This window comes from Benincasa hispida, chromosome 1 (assembly GCF_027475165.1).
Source record: "Benincasa hispida cultivar pf3 chromosome 1, pf3_genome.v1.1, whole genome shotgun sequence".
NCBI classification, from domain to species: Eukaryota; Viridiplantae; Streptophyta; class Magnoliopsida; order Cucurbitales; family Cucurbitaceae; genus Benincasa; species Benincasa hispida.
In genome coordinates, this window is record NC_143478.1 from 50,599,994 (window position 1) to 50,617,892 (window position 17,899).

General features: G+C 29.8%; 1 protein-coding gene across 1 annotated transcript; it reads right to left on the minus strand.

Annotated features, from left to right (window-relative positions):
• Positions 1–10,110: 10,110 nt before the first annotated feature.
• LOC150038525 (uncharacterized) lies at positions 10,111–11,785 on the minus strand. Its single transcript, XM_090313463.1, is given in 4 exon segments — positions 10,111–10,328; positions 10,453–10,591; positions 10,670–10,754; positions 11,547–11,785. Coding segments are annotated over 4 exon segments (681 nt in total).
• Positions 11,786–17,899: the final 6,114 nt, after the last annotated feature.

Genomic DNA, 17,899 nt, shown 5'->3' on the forward strand with positions numbered 1-17,899 from the left:
AAATTTGATTTTATCCAACTAACTTTTATTTGTTTATATGTTTGTTACAAAATCAATTGTATCTAAATATTTTTTTTTATTATTTTATACATATTATTATCAAATTAATTTGATATTTTTTTCTTTATATTTTTTATGTTTTCAATTTTTCATATACAAACATGTAAAAATGGCTTCTTGAACCTAAAAAAAAACATATAAATGAGAATTAAATTTTAAATATTTGAAACATGTGGGTGTGTGTATATATATATTTTTTAGTTTATTATTAATATTAATATTAATAATAATATTATTATTAGTATTCTTATTCTTGTTATTGTTCTTATTATCATTATTATTATTATTTATTAAAAGAATATAACAAAAAACCCTAAATCTCATTTTCTTCATTTTCTTTACTTAGCAGCCCCCAAAATCTCATTTTCTCCTTTGCAATCTCATGTCTTCAATCGTTGGTTCAGCAATTCTTTCTTGAATTCCATCATCTTGGCTAGCTTTTAATGACCACCCTCACTAGGTTGTCGACCCCTTTTCGCTTGCACACATGTTTTCTGCTTTTATTTCTACTTTGAACATCATTTTCAACAATGACATTCTGGGATTGATAGTATTTAAAGTTGGCTTCCAAGATCCAATGAGCAAAATGGTTACAAGGAATGAAGATGATGAGACTCCCTACAACTGGTTTCGTGTCCAAAGCAATCATATTTCCAATGGTCACATCGTCATGAAGTTGCAATTCCTTCGCATATTCATTTGCCAACAACAACTCTTTGCTCTTTCTCACCTTGGAGGACGTCTATTGTTGTATACATCCATAAGTTTCTAATGACCCCCATGGACTGCTCGTCATGATCCCTTGCATAAAGGACCATGGGTGGTTTTTAATTTTGCTTCTGGAATGTTTAAATACTATGTATTTGTGGTATTCGTATTGTTTTTGAAGGAGTGTATCTCTACATTTTCATTTGTACTTAATTTTGTTGTTTTAGGGTAGTTTTGTCATTTACTAATTAGTATTTTTTAGTATATAAATTCGTTTTGCTATTTTTATTATTTTGAAACTTTTTGCTGTTTCTCTTGTCAGCCCTACTTATTTCATAAGATTCCAAAAAAATGAATAGAATATAGTAAAAAAGCAAAAAAAATTGTGATCCAGGGTTCGAACCTTAGTCTGAGAGGTTGAAATATTTATTATTATTAAAGAAATCTAAAAATGTTTTCAAAATTGAAAAAGCAGAAAACTCATTTGGTTACTAAACAAATCCAATTTTCAGAAACTAAAAATTAAAATTCAAAAACCAATTAGTTATCAAACGATTTCTTATATATCTAAAAATTAAAATTAAAAAATAAATTGATTATCAAACGATCCCTTGTATATCTATATCTACTATTCAACTTTCTTTAAAGAAAAGATTATTCAACCTAAATCTCAATCTCACACAAAAATTAAAGAAAAAAAATTACATTAATGAAAATAAATAAGAAAAAGTTGTCCTTCATCTGCTCTTCTTATCTTTCACATAGTTTAATGACTATAATTTTTAAAAGCTAAAATAATATATGGAATTGTTTATGAGACTGGAATATAATTAGGATTATTGAGATCTGATTATAATGTTTAGAGTGCATGATTGAGTTTAGTGTGTTTGGATTGCAAGATTGAATTTGGGCTGGGTTTGACTATTTTTTTTAATTATTATTATTTTAATGTGTTTTATATCTGTTTCTACACCATACTAACTAAGTGTGCAATATTATATAAATTCTAATTTCATGAACTTTAACTACTTTGTTAAAAAAAAACGGTAGGAAATGAAATTCAAATTTCATACACCATGGATTTAGTTGGTATTTTTAAATAAAAATAAATAAAGGTTGGAATTTCCAAATTTTATGTTGGTTTAGAAAATACATCTATTTTTTCTTATGTAATAAACGTCTTGTTTTATCTTTTCTTATTTGAAACAAAGTTTTAGTTTTTAAAATCATATTGTTATATTTAATTGTGATTAAATATGTGATTTAGTATGACTATCATGTTAGTTTTTATTTTACATGTTACGATCAGTATGCATTTATTTGAGTTAATATTTAATTATGATTAATCTAAAGTATGCATTATTTGTTAATGATACTATGTTTAATTCAATTAATATTTAATTGTTTATTATGAATCTAATTTTTAGATTTTGAGTTTGGTATACATATAGAATTCAAATATTCTTATTTTATTTGATCATCATCCAGAATTATTTGATAGATTTGAGTCATTTTATAATAAACATGCAAGGTTCAAATTGTTAAATTAATATCGCATTTGATACTCTACTATATCATTGTATTTAATATTGCAATTAAAATTGATTTTTTATTGAATTTTTTTTTCATTCTTTAGTTTCCAAATGTACACATATTTTCCTAAAACTTTTTGCACCAAAAAATATCCTTTTTTCTCATTCTTAAATTATAAGAAATTTCTACCAAGTAAACATACACTAAATACAAATTTGGAATATAGTTTTTGAACACTCAACTACATAACATATTTTTTTCATTCCTAAAAACCGATCATGAACTCAAGAGAAGTGCAAAAATTGAACAACTTTTTCCTTTTTCTTTTTGAAAAATGTAACATATATTCACCACACAATTTGAATGCCCAATTTCATAATAATTTTATTTACATCCCAAAGACATATCATATTCCAATAAAATGAATATCTGATCTACTCTCCCACTCTTAATTTTTAACACTCAATCACTTAGATTTAGGGTTTTTTTAGGGGTTAGGATTTAGTGCTTGTGATTTTTTGAGGGGTTAGGGTTTTTCAGGGGTTAGGAATTTAGTGTTTGAGGTTTTTTAGGGGTTATGGTTTTATATGGGTTAGGATTTAGTGTTTAGGTTTTTTTAGGGGGTTAGGATTTAATATTTAGTGTTTTTTAGGGTTTAGGTTTTGGGGTCTTTTTAGGGGGTTAGGGTTTTTTTTTTTTTTTTTTTAATGAGATAGATTTATTGTTTACGACATTCGTTTTAAGTTTAGTCCTAATTTATGGTTTATGCACACCCATTTAGACCTAATTTTGAGTTTAGTTTTTATGGTTTATGAAAGTTTTTCATGAATTCTTGCATTATTTGAACAAACAAAATATTGAATTCAAATCACATAAGAAATGAGGTATTCTTTAGAAGCTAACTGAGATAAAACATGAACCGGAGACATATGGAAAATGTTGTACTCTTTGGAAGCCAACTCAAACAAAACATTGACTCAAACCATTAATTTTGGAAGATTTGAAATACAAACAACATATCATTGCTATTATTACTATTCTTATTTTGGTTTTCATTCAACATAAAATGTTAATTCAAAAAAAAAAAGATTTAAAAACCAATTCTTTAATTCTTTTTTTTTTTTTTTTTTTGGCATTTTTTGGTTTTTTCATCAGAAAGTTTTTTTTTTTTTTTTCAAACATTTGATTCTTTACCTTTTAATGTAATATAACAAAATGATATATATACATATACACATACATACATACTAGTAATTAATCACGTGTAATGCACGTATTTGTGAATTTTGCAATGTGACAACTAAAATATTATTAATTCTTAAGTTTGAATCATGCTAACTTTTTTTAATTATTGAAACTAAGAATATCATATTTTTAGAATTATTTACCTTAAAAATGTTATGCTTTTAAAATTATTTTAAGTTTATGCGGTACTTCTTATATATTTTTTTTACTCCAAATAATGAAATCCTAATTTCATAATTCATATCATGGTTTTTTTTTATATATATATAATACAGTTAAACAATACACATGAAAGATGGTTAAACGGTTGCCTTCGAGATCACCACCACACCACATAGAAAGAAAGATGATACTTGAGTTTCTTCATAATCAATGTATAAATAAATTTGTGGAAGAAATTGATGAGAAAATATTTTTTTCGATGTAAATACTTTGATTTCATTTGGTTAGAGTTAGAACACGAAGAATCTAATTTTTGAAAAGGCAATTCTATTGGGATCGTTTTTTTTCTATTATGAGTGATTTCAATTGAGTTGGTATCAGCAAGAATAAATTCATAGAATAAATGAGTTTTTTTGTGGATGATTTGGAATAAAATGGAAATTTGATGGAAATGTTTTTTGGATTGTTTTAGGAATAGAGTTACCTAGAAATTCCGGCTCATGGATTGTAATATATGAAGTTTGGATTTTATTATGGTAAGAGGTAGATGAAGATGATCGATAATAAAGATTTTGCTTCAGGGTATAACTTCTAAATTTTGAGAGTTTGAATTTGTAATGGCTTGGATAGAAGTGGTTGGAGGAGTGGATGTCTCCTCAGCTTTGATAGGAGAAGAGTTGATTGTCAAGGCAAAAGGTCTTGAAATGATTGATGATCCCAAAATTTGGAATTTATTTGATAATAGTATTGTTTGAGGGTTTTGCCCTTTTCAATCTTCCATTGTTTATGAAAATGTTAAAACATCATCAATATAAACAATTATGAATTCTTGATATGGGTTAAAAATGTCATTCTTATTATTTTGAAATCCAGGAGGGGCATTTTTTTAATCCAAATGACATTACATTCCATTCATATTGTTCAAATGGAATATTGAATGTTGTTTTATACTTGTCTTTTTCAGCAATTTGAATTTGTCAAAATCCAGATTTCATATTGAATTTTGAGAAGACTAAGGAATTTTGTATTCGGTTGATTAAGTTCTTTTTGTTTGGAATGGGATAACATATCCAATCTAAAGTAGAATTTAAAAGGCTTGTGATTGATTACAAGACGAGGGACTCCTCGTTCAATTTCTGCTCGATTATTAACATAAAAAGTTGCATAGTTCTAGGATGATTTACTAGGTCGTATGAATCATTTTTCTAAAAGTTTCTGAATTTCTTTATGACAACAGTGTTTTAATAGTTCAACATTCATCTGTATAGGTCTTGCTTTGGTAGGAATTTTTTATTCATGAAAACTTTTAATATATGGTAGGCTAATAATGTATTGTTTTCTTTCCCATAAGGTATTAGAAATAGAAGCACATATTTCTTTTTCAATTAATTCCTTGAATTGATTAATTTGGTTTTGAATATAAGGATCATCTAATTATTTTTCGGTTCTTTTATGATTTATTTCTTCTTTTAAAAATTTTATTTGTTGTGACTTTCTTTTAATAAAATTAACCGTTTTAAATGTTGAGGAAAATTTGAATAGAACGTATTTTTTAGTAGATATGAGATTTACAAATTTAAAGGTAATATTTTGATCTAAAATCTATGAGATTATTCCTTTCTCATTTACCGAGAATAGATAAAGTTGGAATAGGAATGACATTCCTAATATTATTTTTTCATCTAAGTCCTTAACTAATATAAAGGTATTTTTAAAACAATATCCTTGATTGCAAATATGTGCATTTGAGAGTTTGTAGCAAAATTTTAATTTTTGATCATTGACACCATGTAATTTTTATGAGGTTTTTTTCAAAATATTTGGTAGGTATTAAACCTTCTCGTGTACAGTTTTGATCAGTGCCTAAGTCGATTAAAACCGTAGAAGTTAAATAGTATTCCTTATTTATGACAAGATTAATAATAGAGAACAATTTTTGTAGCTAAACTTTATTTATAAGTTTGATAAATGATTCTTGAGAAATTTCATTGACTTTGTTATCAATCTCAATATTTTCAGGATTTTCAAAAGTAGAAGGTTGATCAATAATTTGTTGAGTTTGGAGTGATAAAAGTTCAAATTTAATTTGAGAATTTTCTTTTTTAATGTTAGATATTTCTTCTTTTATTGAATTTATTTCTCTTTGAAGGTCAAAATAGTTATGGGTTTTGTTTTAGGTTCGAAGTGAGAAAATATATTTTTAAGATTGTAATGTTGGAAACTTTGTTGTTTAGGTTACTCTATAACAAGGTCTTTAAGTTTTTCAAAATATTCTTTTTTAAGTTCTAGATCTTCAATTGGACTAATGACTTCAAAAAGAATTTCTTAATCTCTTAAATAACATTTATAGTTTTATTGCATGTATATGTTTCTATTTGATTATCACTAGAGGATAATGATGTTTCATAATCACAATTATCAGTATTTTCTTGGATTTCAAATATTTGGTAATAAGAGGATTCTTCTGTTAGTTTTTATGTCCTAAAACTCGTGGTTTATAAACATTAAGAACTTATTCTGAGAATTCAATAAAGTTGTTGTTGAATATATTATTTTTAGAAATCCAATAAAACTAAGTCACTTGACTATTATATGAGTACTTGAACTTTATGTAGAGACATACAAGTGGATCAGGTTCGAGTAAATAATCAAAATGATCTACAATATATGAATAAGATTGGGTGCCTTATTCTGGTAACACTATTGGATGTGGCCTACTCTGTAGTTGTTACAAAGAGTTGTAAAGTGCTACAAACGAAGTGATCCTAATTCGATCATGTTGGGATATGAAGAGTGGGGGTGTCTTGTGCAAGATTAGACCATGAAACCATTCACTCTTACTTTATAACGCTGTTTACTATTTAAGACTGACTATTTCAAAGCGATGACCTAGGTAACTTAACCTTAATCCTGAGCTAACTATGAACTCCTCTTTGTTTGGGATTATCTTTTGATCTACAAATGGTGAGAGTAGACCAATTGCCACTACTCAATAAGTTTACCATTTTGGAGATAAGACCGGATGAATAGCTGGGAACATAGGGTGCAAGAGGGAATTCACTCCTACTCGATTAGGGTTAGTAGAGAGGTTATTCCCTTTAAGTGCTGATTCTGGGTCTTGAACAAGGGTCCTCATCCTCTCATTGGCCTGAGAGGGATTCGATCTGTTGATTGGATCACATATCAATTGTTCATTAGGGGATCCGTGGAACTTAAGGAACAAGAGGTAATTTTGGTGGTAAAACAGAGATTCGACCTAGTTGTTATTACGAGCAACCTGTGAAGTGTTAACTTACTAATCATGATTACATCAAGTGGACATAATTTATCTATAGTGAGGGGAGTTCAGCTATGGGCTTTAGTAGAATCACCCATTAGTTAACGAATGAAGGTTAGATCGGTCTAATGAGTTTAACCGATTAATCTTGGATCGTTGGAGCCCATGATCTTTAGGTCCGCGAGGTCCCCTACTAACTCATAAATGGATAAGTTCTAGAATAGCGTGGTAAGTTAATTTGAAGTTCAAATTAGAATTAAATGAATTTGGAGAAATAATATTTAAATATGATTTAAATATTTGAAGATGGAATTGTGTAAAAATTAATTTAATAATTGATATTAAATTAATTATAATTATTTAAATTGTTCAAATATTTATTTATTAATTTTATTAAAGAAATTAATTTATGAAATTAATTTTGTAAAATTAATAATATATTCAGTTTTATTAAATAAAATTTATTTATGAAATCAATTTAGATAAAATTGAAAAAGAAAAAGGAAAAAAACAAAAATTGAAAAATTGTTTTTTCCTTTGTCTTCTTCTACTAGCTCACCAACAACTCACATTAACTCTTCATTAACTCCAAGCATGAGCTGCATCTCATGCAGAAAATTTCTTTGCATGAATGCCTGCAATATATTGAAGAGATTGGAGTGTTTTAAAGGTAATGCAACCGAACAAAATTTATGAGAAATTTTTTAGAGAAGAAGGTTGTTCTTCTACTTGGTTGCTGTTGTGAGCTTCTCCAAATTCCCTTAATTCCAGCTTATTTTGAGTCCCACTAATCAATCTTGAGCTCCAAGAGGATAGTAGGGAAGATCTTGGGGTGGTCAACAACAAGATTCTACGGAGATTTGCAGCTGAATCAAAGCTTAGAGGAAGTTCTTCAAAGGTATGTCATGAAACCCATTTATTTCTGTTGAAGCATGTTTTCTTTTATACCAAAATTAATGAATTAGGGTGCTTATGGATCCTAGTTTCTTCCGCTACACCTTAATACCTTCCAATATCTTCACCGCTGTCTAAGAAAGAGGAAAAGTCTGAAGGTGTTAATAAATTTAATAATTAAATTGTTAAGTCTTGTTCTATTTCTAAGTTATTAATTTTCCCTTTCATAGGATGGTTGGGAGCTATTTGTCTTTTTTGCCTACATTTATAACAAGTAATTTATTTTCTTTTTTTAGTAGTTCTATAATTTTTAAATCTTTTTTTTAATTTATAATTTTGTTTGCTTTAGTTATTTTGAAAACATCTTTGGGTTCTGTAGAGTTTTCTGTAAAATTTTCTTCTACATTTCTTGGGTCGTTTTCTTGCTGATGAAGCATGTATTTTCTCATAACCATATTGAGTATAAAAAGATCCAAGTTCCTACTTTTGCTTATGAAATTCATCTTTCATTTTTGCCTTTAATTTAAGGTATGTGCATAAAGCTAATCCTCCATTGTTGATAACGTTAATTAGTTCACCGTAGGTTAGATTATCAAAAGGAATTATACCTTGATAAGTTTGTCTTATTGTTTGGGTAATCCTAAGAGAAAATTTTCTTTCAAATATTGATTTTTGCAGTCTGTTCGAGTGTAAACTTTACTTAAGAAAATATCTTTATACCATATGAAATCTTGAAGTTTTGGACAATAAGATTGGAAAGTATTTCAGAACTTTGTTATTGGAATTGAACGGGTTCTCCTATAAAGTTTTTCGTAGTGTTGTAAATCAAAGTTGCAATAGCATCTTGTGTTTGATTTATTCTTGAGCCACTTTGTTCAACTTTAATGACAGTTAATATTCTTGTTTTGTCACTTGAGAATACACAATTTTTTCACCATTCATTTAAATTTCTAGTGCATTTGAAAATTAGCATTTAAGCAATTTGGTGGTTTGTATTTTGGTGTATTAGCAGTGGCGGCTAAGGTCATCTCATATATTAAATTTAGAATTTGATGTTCAGTCATATCATCTATATTTCATTCATAGATGTCATTTCCTATATATTGAGCCTGGGTTAATTAATGTCTTTTTTCATATTGCATGTCAGAGACAGATGGTCGGGAATAATAATTTCTTAATTTTAGTTAGGATTTTTTATCTTTTGAAGAGTAAGGTTGTAAAATTGTTCTTCCAAGTTATTATCCAAATTCTGTTCTAGTTCATGTATGTCAAAATGATTTTCACCGGGAGTTTCATTTACGGTATTAACTTTTGATGTTGATGTATTTAAGATTTTTGATGAATTTAGATTTAAGTTTTGTAATTGATTTTGTCTAAAATATTATTAAATTCTTTACTTGAAAAATTAATTAATTTTAAATCTCTATATGAAATTTTAAAAGATCTAAATAAAGGTTTTGTCTTATTAATTGGTTGAGGTTGTGATTTTATAGGATAATATTAGGGTTCGGGTTTAGATTCTATTCTTTCCACTTGGTTGGATATTGTATGTAAAATTTTATTGGAATAATTATTCTGTAATTGTATATTTTGAATATATTTTAATGTTGGTACTTTTGTTTCGCTTTCTAGTACATCAGTCATTTTGAAAGGAGAAGTTATCACTTCTTGATCATTGTTACATATTTACATTTTGCTTCTTTTTAGAACAAAATTTTAAATAAATGACCCGGTTAGCCCAAACCAACCCAACTCATATTTTATGGTTGGGTCGGGTTAGGTTCATTTTTTTAATAAGGGTTATTTGGGTTGAAAAAATTTACAACCCGAACAATTGGATTAGGTTTAAAAAGTTTTTCAACCCAACCCAACCCAACCCATGAACACCCCGTACAATTTAGAGAAATATTATATTTTTTCTATTTCAGTATCTCAAGTATTTGAAACTCGAAAATTGCAAGTTGAGTGTTGAAAACTCGACAAGTATGCAAGTCAAGTGTTGAACACTCGATAAAGGCATTTTATTATTTATTATTTTCGACAACCATTTTCATTTTCTTTGTTATTATTTTCGACCACTATTTTATTTGTAATTATATTTCTTGTTGTATTTCTTAATAACAGTCGAGTGTTCACGCTTTCTTTCATAATTTAAAACTAATAAAATGTAAATTAAAATGTTCATATTAATACAACTATTATCTGATTCATTTAACAATAATTTTAAAAAATCAATGTATCCCACAAGGTGGACGTCGTCAATTTCAAGCTAGTTGTCGTCGTCGACTTTGAACTTGAGGTTGCTTTGGTTTCTTTTGATGTTGCTCTGGTACTTTTGCAGGCACTTTATAGCATAAATATTCATTATGCTCTCCACGGCCGCGACCATGTCTATGCACGTATGATGACGATGGACCAGCCTCTAAATCATAATATCCTGAACTAAATACTAGCATCATCATCATCGGATTAACATAATCAATTTGGCTCTACATCTGCATCATAGAAGGTAATTCTTCCACATTGTGGCAACTCATCAAACTCATCTTCTTATTCTCGAATAGGTCCCCTACATTTAGGAACTGGCGGACGAACAATAGGTGTATCGTACATATAATGTATCTTCTCCATATAGCTTTCGTTGTTACGACATATAGCAAGAACCTGGTTCGGATTATTTGCAACATCACAGAGTCTACTGTTGTTCGATATCTATGAATTATAAAATGATTAGACAATATTGAAAATAAACTTAAATTAGAAATAACTAGACAATATTTATTTATGTACTAGATGACCCACAACTGCTCCTGAATGAGTAACATAGCGCCTTGTAATATTATCGTACCAGTTGATGTAATTTTGAGTGACATCCCTATCAAATTACCAATAGAAACCCCCATTACAATAAACCTTGCACGATAGTGCCATCGCACTACCAAGTGTGCAGGTTTTTTAGACCAATCTCCAATTCTTAAGTCGATGTCATGCAATTGGGGTTCAGTATTACAAGGCAATGGGACATCCTGCTCGAAACCACTCACCAATGTGAAACCATATGAGAGGACTTATCGTCCGCAATATGTTTTGACCATTTGTACAAAAATTGGGCAAAGTGTACATTAACAATTTGTATGACTCGTCCCAGTCACCAAACACTTCAGTCAATGTCTTTCTTTTGCCCTCCTACACCCTATGGTAAGGAACATGATATCTAAAAAAAATTTTATGCCAGACTGCAATTGTGCCACGCTGATGGATGGTTTTTCACTTACAGCATCACAAAACTCTAGTGGAATCATCGATAAATCTAACTGCACATGACTTTGACTAGGTTCTGAGTAAAACATGTATGTTGATCAACATACTTAGTGATCTCAAAAAAACCATACGACTTTTTCTTTGTTGCACGAAGTCTCTATTAGCAACCTTCCTCCCACTTCTTACCGCGAATTGCCTAAATTGTCGGTGTCGATTCCAAACCCTTATATGGTACTTGACACTTAATAGAAAAACATTTGACTACGTGTTATAGCATTTCTTTGTTTTGAAAAATCATCTCCTTATACAATTAGGTATTGTCAACATCCACAAGGGCTAAAATTGGGCCATGTTCTTGAATTCTATTTTTTACATTCATATCCAAATCGTTGTATCTAAAGGTAACTCATGTTCACAACCATCAAAATCCAACTCTTCAAATTCATCATCCGTTTCTGTTCTAAAATCCATGTATTGATTGTTAGCCACCATATCTTTATCATCACAAGGTGGTGCAACTGATTCAGAATTAGGGTTAATACATTGAATCGGATCTTCAAACTGACTAAAGGATGCATTCATGTTTATATCCAACCATATGCTATTCACACTAACATATAAATGCACTAAATTCGAGAGTGACATCGCGATTCAGAACATCAAGTTCATTGCTTGTTCATTAGGAATAGAGAATGACATAAACCTTACTGATCCTGAAGTGATAGATTAGGATATCTATATATTATTTATAATTTATTTACTCTCATATCTACACCAAGTGACTACACCAAGTGACATCCCTACCATTTCAACGAATTGTTAAAAAACAAGCCCACAATTTACATTGATGCTAAAACCCCCCACATGGTAGTTGGTCATAATCTACTCCATCAACACCATCAACCATACTACCATTTGTAAAAAAAAAACATAAATCCCAAATATTTGTCCGTCATTTTCTTAAAAAAAAAGGACAAAAAATACATTACCAGTTATTTTACTACTTATAAAACTTAAATACAAACAAAAACATAAACAAAATATTAGAAATATTAAAAACTAATAAAAAAAACTTTGAACAACAAACTTAAATACTAAAACAATAGAATATATAAGAAATATATATTAAATAAAAAAAACTTTTTGTATTAAATAGCAAAAACAACTACTAAACTTTTTAAAATGCACTAGTACTAAAAGAATAACACTAATACTAACAAAATCTAATATTATCTAAAATACAGAAGAAAAAAAAACATTAACATGGTAGGTCTAACATAATATAAATAAGATTATTAAAATATATATATATATATAAAAACTACTAACATCAATATCTAAATGTTATTGAATTCAACAACTATTAAAAAAAGTTAACCTGATAGATTTACTAACATTAATATATAAGAAATTAAAATGATATATCTAAAATAATATAAATATATAAAAAAACTAGTAATAAATTAAAAAAAAAAAAAAAGACAACCAATACATTACTAATTATTTTACTACTTGTCAAACTTAAATACAAATAAAAAAAACAAAAATATAAACAAAATATTAAAAACTAATAAAAAAAACTTTGAACCTCAAACTTAAATACTTACCATTGAATGTTATAAGAAATATATATTAAATAACAAAAAAAAAATTGTATTAAATAACAAAAACAACTAGTAAACTTTTTAAAATTCAACAATACTAAAAGAACAATACCGATACTAACAAAATCTAATATTATTTAAAATGCAAAAAAAAAAAAAAAAAAAAAACATTAACATGGTAGGTCTAATATAATATAAATAAGATTACCAATATGTAAATATTATTGAATTCAACAACTATTAAAAAGATTAACCTGATAGATCTACTAACATCAATATATAAGGAATTAAAATGGTATATCTAGAATAATATAAATATATATAAAAAAAAAAAACTAGTAACAAATAAAAAGTAAACCCACAAAATCTAATAGCGGTTTTACTTTTTTCCTCAAAGTGACAATGGTCCATATTTTCTTTGTTATTTGTTATTCGGCAACAAAAACTACGAAAAACTAGAATATTTTGAGAATATGGAACTATAACTTATTTTTAATTTAGAAAAAAAGCTAGGAATTTTGTTGAGTGAACGTTACCTTTTTTATCCTTTGTTTCCCACACAACAATAAAAACTATAAAAGAAATATAATAGGATGAGAATAGGAACAAAACTTATAATTATTTTTTAAAAAAATTAAAATTTGTAAAGTAAATGTACAAACCTCACAATTTGATGGCGGATGCGGGGAAGAAGAGGATTTAGTAACAATTTTTGGAAGAAGAAGAAAGAAAAGATGATCTAAGAGAAAAAAGAGTAAAAAAGAGAGAGCGGTTTTTTATAAGTTTTGGAAAGAGAAAAGAGCAAAATTTTGAGAAGTTTTGGAAGAAGAAGAAGACGACAAAGAGCAACCGAAGGCAGTAGCTGAAGGATCTCTTAACGAAGAGCATCCATGAGCGAATTCAGATCTTTTCGATTTCATCCTAACCGAAATACAACACATACATTCTAACATACAGTTATGCAAACAAACAGTAATTAATGGCATCCTTTGAACACAAAATACAAGGGAAAGAGTTCTCATACCAGTTGAAGACGCTCTTCAAGCTTTGGAGCTCAGATGCAGCAGAAGACCTCTACGTGATCTCTATCGCCCAGCAAATGCATCGGTTGTAGCAGCACGATTAATCACGAATAAATGAACGCAGCGGGGACGACACCACCAAAATGGAGCCCTTGGTATTCTCGGAGTGAGAATCCAAAGTGTGGTCTTTGGTGAGTTTGGTAGAGGTAGAAGGAAGAACAAATCGTGTAGACGATAAGCAAGTGGGAGAGAAAAGGAAGCTATCGTAAAATGCTTATCGTTTAGAAGAAGCTACACGATTGTGTAGGTTTTATTAAGCGATCGTTTAGAAAAAGATAGACGGTCGTTTAGAATACACGGCACACTATACGATTGTTTAGGAAAGCTATGCGATCGTTTAGGAATTAGCGTGCAATTGTTTAGACGGGAGGTGTGCAGTCGTTTAGGTGCTGAGGGACTATCGTATAGGCTCTCGACTATGCGATCATTTAACATTTCCACACCGATGCCAAATTTTTCGAACTTTTCAAACTTTTGCAAAATGAAACAAAATTTTATTTTATTCTTCGGTTACAATAACCGAAGCGGCTACTCCCACTAACGCACATCCGAGAGAAATTTTAAGCCAATTATCATATGATTAACCAATTAAATAATTAATAAATATGAATATTATATTCTTACCCTATAGTTTGATATCAGATATCTACTATAGTAATTTCTCCTCTACTTGATATAAATCATATTTATATCTAATTTCCTCCAAAATAATATATCTCATACATTTAGCCAATTATATCATATATAATTAACCAGTCCAATTATATCATATATAATCGAACTTTTTCGTGTCAATTTGAACATTTCAAATTAACCCAAATACTGATTCTTGACTTTATCCAAGCTACTCAGGGGACCTAATGGACCTGTGGCTCGAAGCTCCAACAGTTAGTGAATAGCTGACTAACTCTTTAGCCATGAGGTCCACCATCCGTTAACTGTCAGGCATTCCATCAAAGACCAACAGCTGAACTCTTCTTACCACAGATATATTTCTATGTCCATCGGATATAACCAATCATGAGTACGATGAACCTTCACAAATGCTCGTAAGTACAGCTGGGCCAAATTACCGTTTTGCCCCTATAGTTACATCTCACTCCTTAAGTACCACTAATTCCTCTAATGAACAATACAACATAGTCCAACTATGTATGAACACCTCTCGGGCCAAGAGAAGGTGTGTGACACCACATCGTTCAGTCCTGGAATCAGCCCTGAAGGGAGCTATCTATCTACTTACTCCTGCTTCGGGGAATGAGTGAATTCCATCTTGTGTAGCTGAGTTTCTAGCTCCCAAATCAGACGAATCCCTAAAATGCTAGGTTTGAATCAGCGACTTGGCCACTCGTACCCATACAAATCAAAGGACTGTCCTCAATGGCAGGAGTTCCCAACTCACTCAGGATTGAGGTCATGTTACCTATGGTCATCCTAGTGAAGTGAAGTCTATGTCATGAACGGTGTTATATAACGAGACGTTAATACTTTGTGGTTAGGTCTTATACAAACTCTTTGTATAGGATGCCCCCGCTCGCATGTCCCCTACATTAATGATCGGGATCAGACCATCTGTGACAAGTCACAACACTTGTGACCATTCCACAAAGTGGGCCGCATTCGTAGCGTTACTAGGATAAGGTTTCCCTCCTACATCCATATACTACAAACCATTTTGATTATCACCCAAAGACATGATGCACTTATATGTCACCACTTACATGCTTAAGTTACATATAGGTAACCAGGGATTTTATGTTTATTGGTTTTGTGGTAAAGCAAATAAAACATGCAACTGAGCAAAAAACAAGATGTGAAGTAAATATCATATATTATACAACACAAGCGTTCGTACAAACTGTTTACAAACTACAGGACACAAGACTTTAGGGCATCAACCCCAACAATATCCCATTTATCCTAAAGCGAAGTGGGGTGTACATAAAACTAGTATAAAACAATAAATGTTAAGGGTTATGGCTAAGTATAAAGGTCCAAGAAGAAGACGTTATGGCTAAGTACAACAATGCAATATGAGGGAACTATACGACCAACCTTGTATGCAGATGTTAAGGGTTAGGTTGACGAACGAGGCAACAGAAGATTATGTGTTGAAGGTGATGCCCAGAGGATATGATGATAAGTAGAAGTATGCATTGATAGAAAGAAGTTTAAGTGACTACAAGGCCACGCGATAAAATTAAGCTAAAGAGTTCAGCTTAATTAACTGATAAGCAAGTCAGGTGGCAGCCTTGCAGACGTCAATTGAAAGATAAGTATTCCAGGTGCATTTAATTAGGTTGAAATATGATGCAAACCTAAGTATAAATTAACTTGATGAAGAAGAGAAATGGTTTGCCAAAATTTTCCATGCCTGAAAGAAGAAGTGTTGTTGCCACCTGAAGACATTGAAGTTTGAAGAGTTCATGGCAAGCTGAAGGAAATTTGAAGGAAATTCCAATTGATTCAAAAGGGAACTGTTGAGTTTTATGTCCTAAAATTCGTGGTTTATAAACAATAAACTTATTCTGTTATTCAATAAAGATGTTATTAAAGTTTTAATTCAATAAAGTTGTTATTGAATATATGAATTGCTCATTTCATTTTAGAAATAAATCCAATAAACTTAAGATCCATGGCTATTACATGAGTATTTGAACTTTTGTGGAGACATAAGAATGGATCGGGTACGAGTAAATAGCTAAAATGATCTATAGTATACCAATAAGGTTTGATACCTTATTCTGGGGACACTATCGAATGTGGTCCACTTTTTAGATTTTATAAATGTTGTAAAGTGCTACAAACAAAGTGATCCTGATTCGTTCATGTGGAGACATGAGGAATGGGGCCTCCTATGTAAAGTTTGCATAAGATCGGACCAAGAAATAAGTCACCCTTACTTTATAACATTGTTTACTGTTTAAGACTGACTATTTTATAACAATGACCTAGGTAACTTAACTTTAATCCTAAGCTAACTATGAACTCCTATTTATTTGGTATTATCGTTAGATTTGCATGGGTGAGGGTTGGCTCAACAACGCTGACTCAATAAGCCTCCTATTTCAAGGGTAAGACCGGGTAGATAGCTGGGGTCATAGGGTGCAAGATGGAATTTATTCCTACCCACTTTTAAAGATAGTAGAGAGGTTGTTCCCTTAAATGCTGACTCCAGGTCTTAAGTAAGGGGCCCCGCCCTCTCATTGGCTCGAGAGAGACTCGGTTTGGTGATTGGATCTCAAACCAATTGTTCATTAGAGGATCAATGAGACTTAAAAAACAAGAGGTAATCTCGGGAGTAAAACAACTATTGACCCAGTTGTTATTACGAACAACCTGTGAAGGGTTAACTTACTAATCATGGTTATATCGAGTGGACACAATATATCTACAGTGAGGGAATGTAACTACTGGGCTTTAATGGAGTGACACGGTAGTTAAAGAATGGACGTTGATTTGCTTTAAAGAGTATAGAAAATTAATCTCTGATTGTTGGAGCCCATGATTTGTAGGTCTATTAGGTCTCTTACTAGCTCACAAACGGAATAAACCTTAGAATAGTGTGATGAGTTAATTTGAAACATTCAAATTCAAAACAAAGGAATTAGTAATTATATGCAATATAATTGCTCGTTTAATTATTCAATTAAATGAAATTGGAAAATTAATTAATATTTAAATATGATTTAAATATCAATTTCATGAATATGGAGGGATTCATGGTAGTGGAATTAGTGTTTAATTAATTTAGTATTTGATATTAAATTAATAGAATTAATTAAATTAATTAAATTAATTAAATTTTGAAATTTAAAAATTGAATTTTTGTGAAAATTCAAAATTAGAAAATCAATTTAATTTAATTTAATTTTTAGGAAAATTAAATTAAAATTTAATTTTTAAGAAATTTCAAATAATTGATTTTAGATCAATTTTAAAAGAATTGATTTTTGAAAATTGAGAAAACTGGAAAAACCCAATCTTAGTGGGTCTTTCCAACTTGTGTCATCCAAATCCAATACAATTATCAAGTAGGAGCTGGAATTCTTCTATGCAATGTGATTGCATGA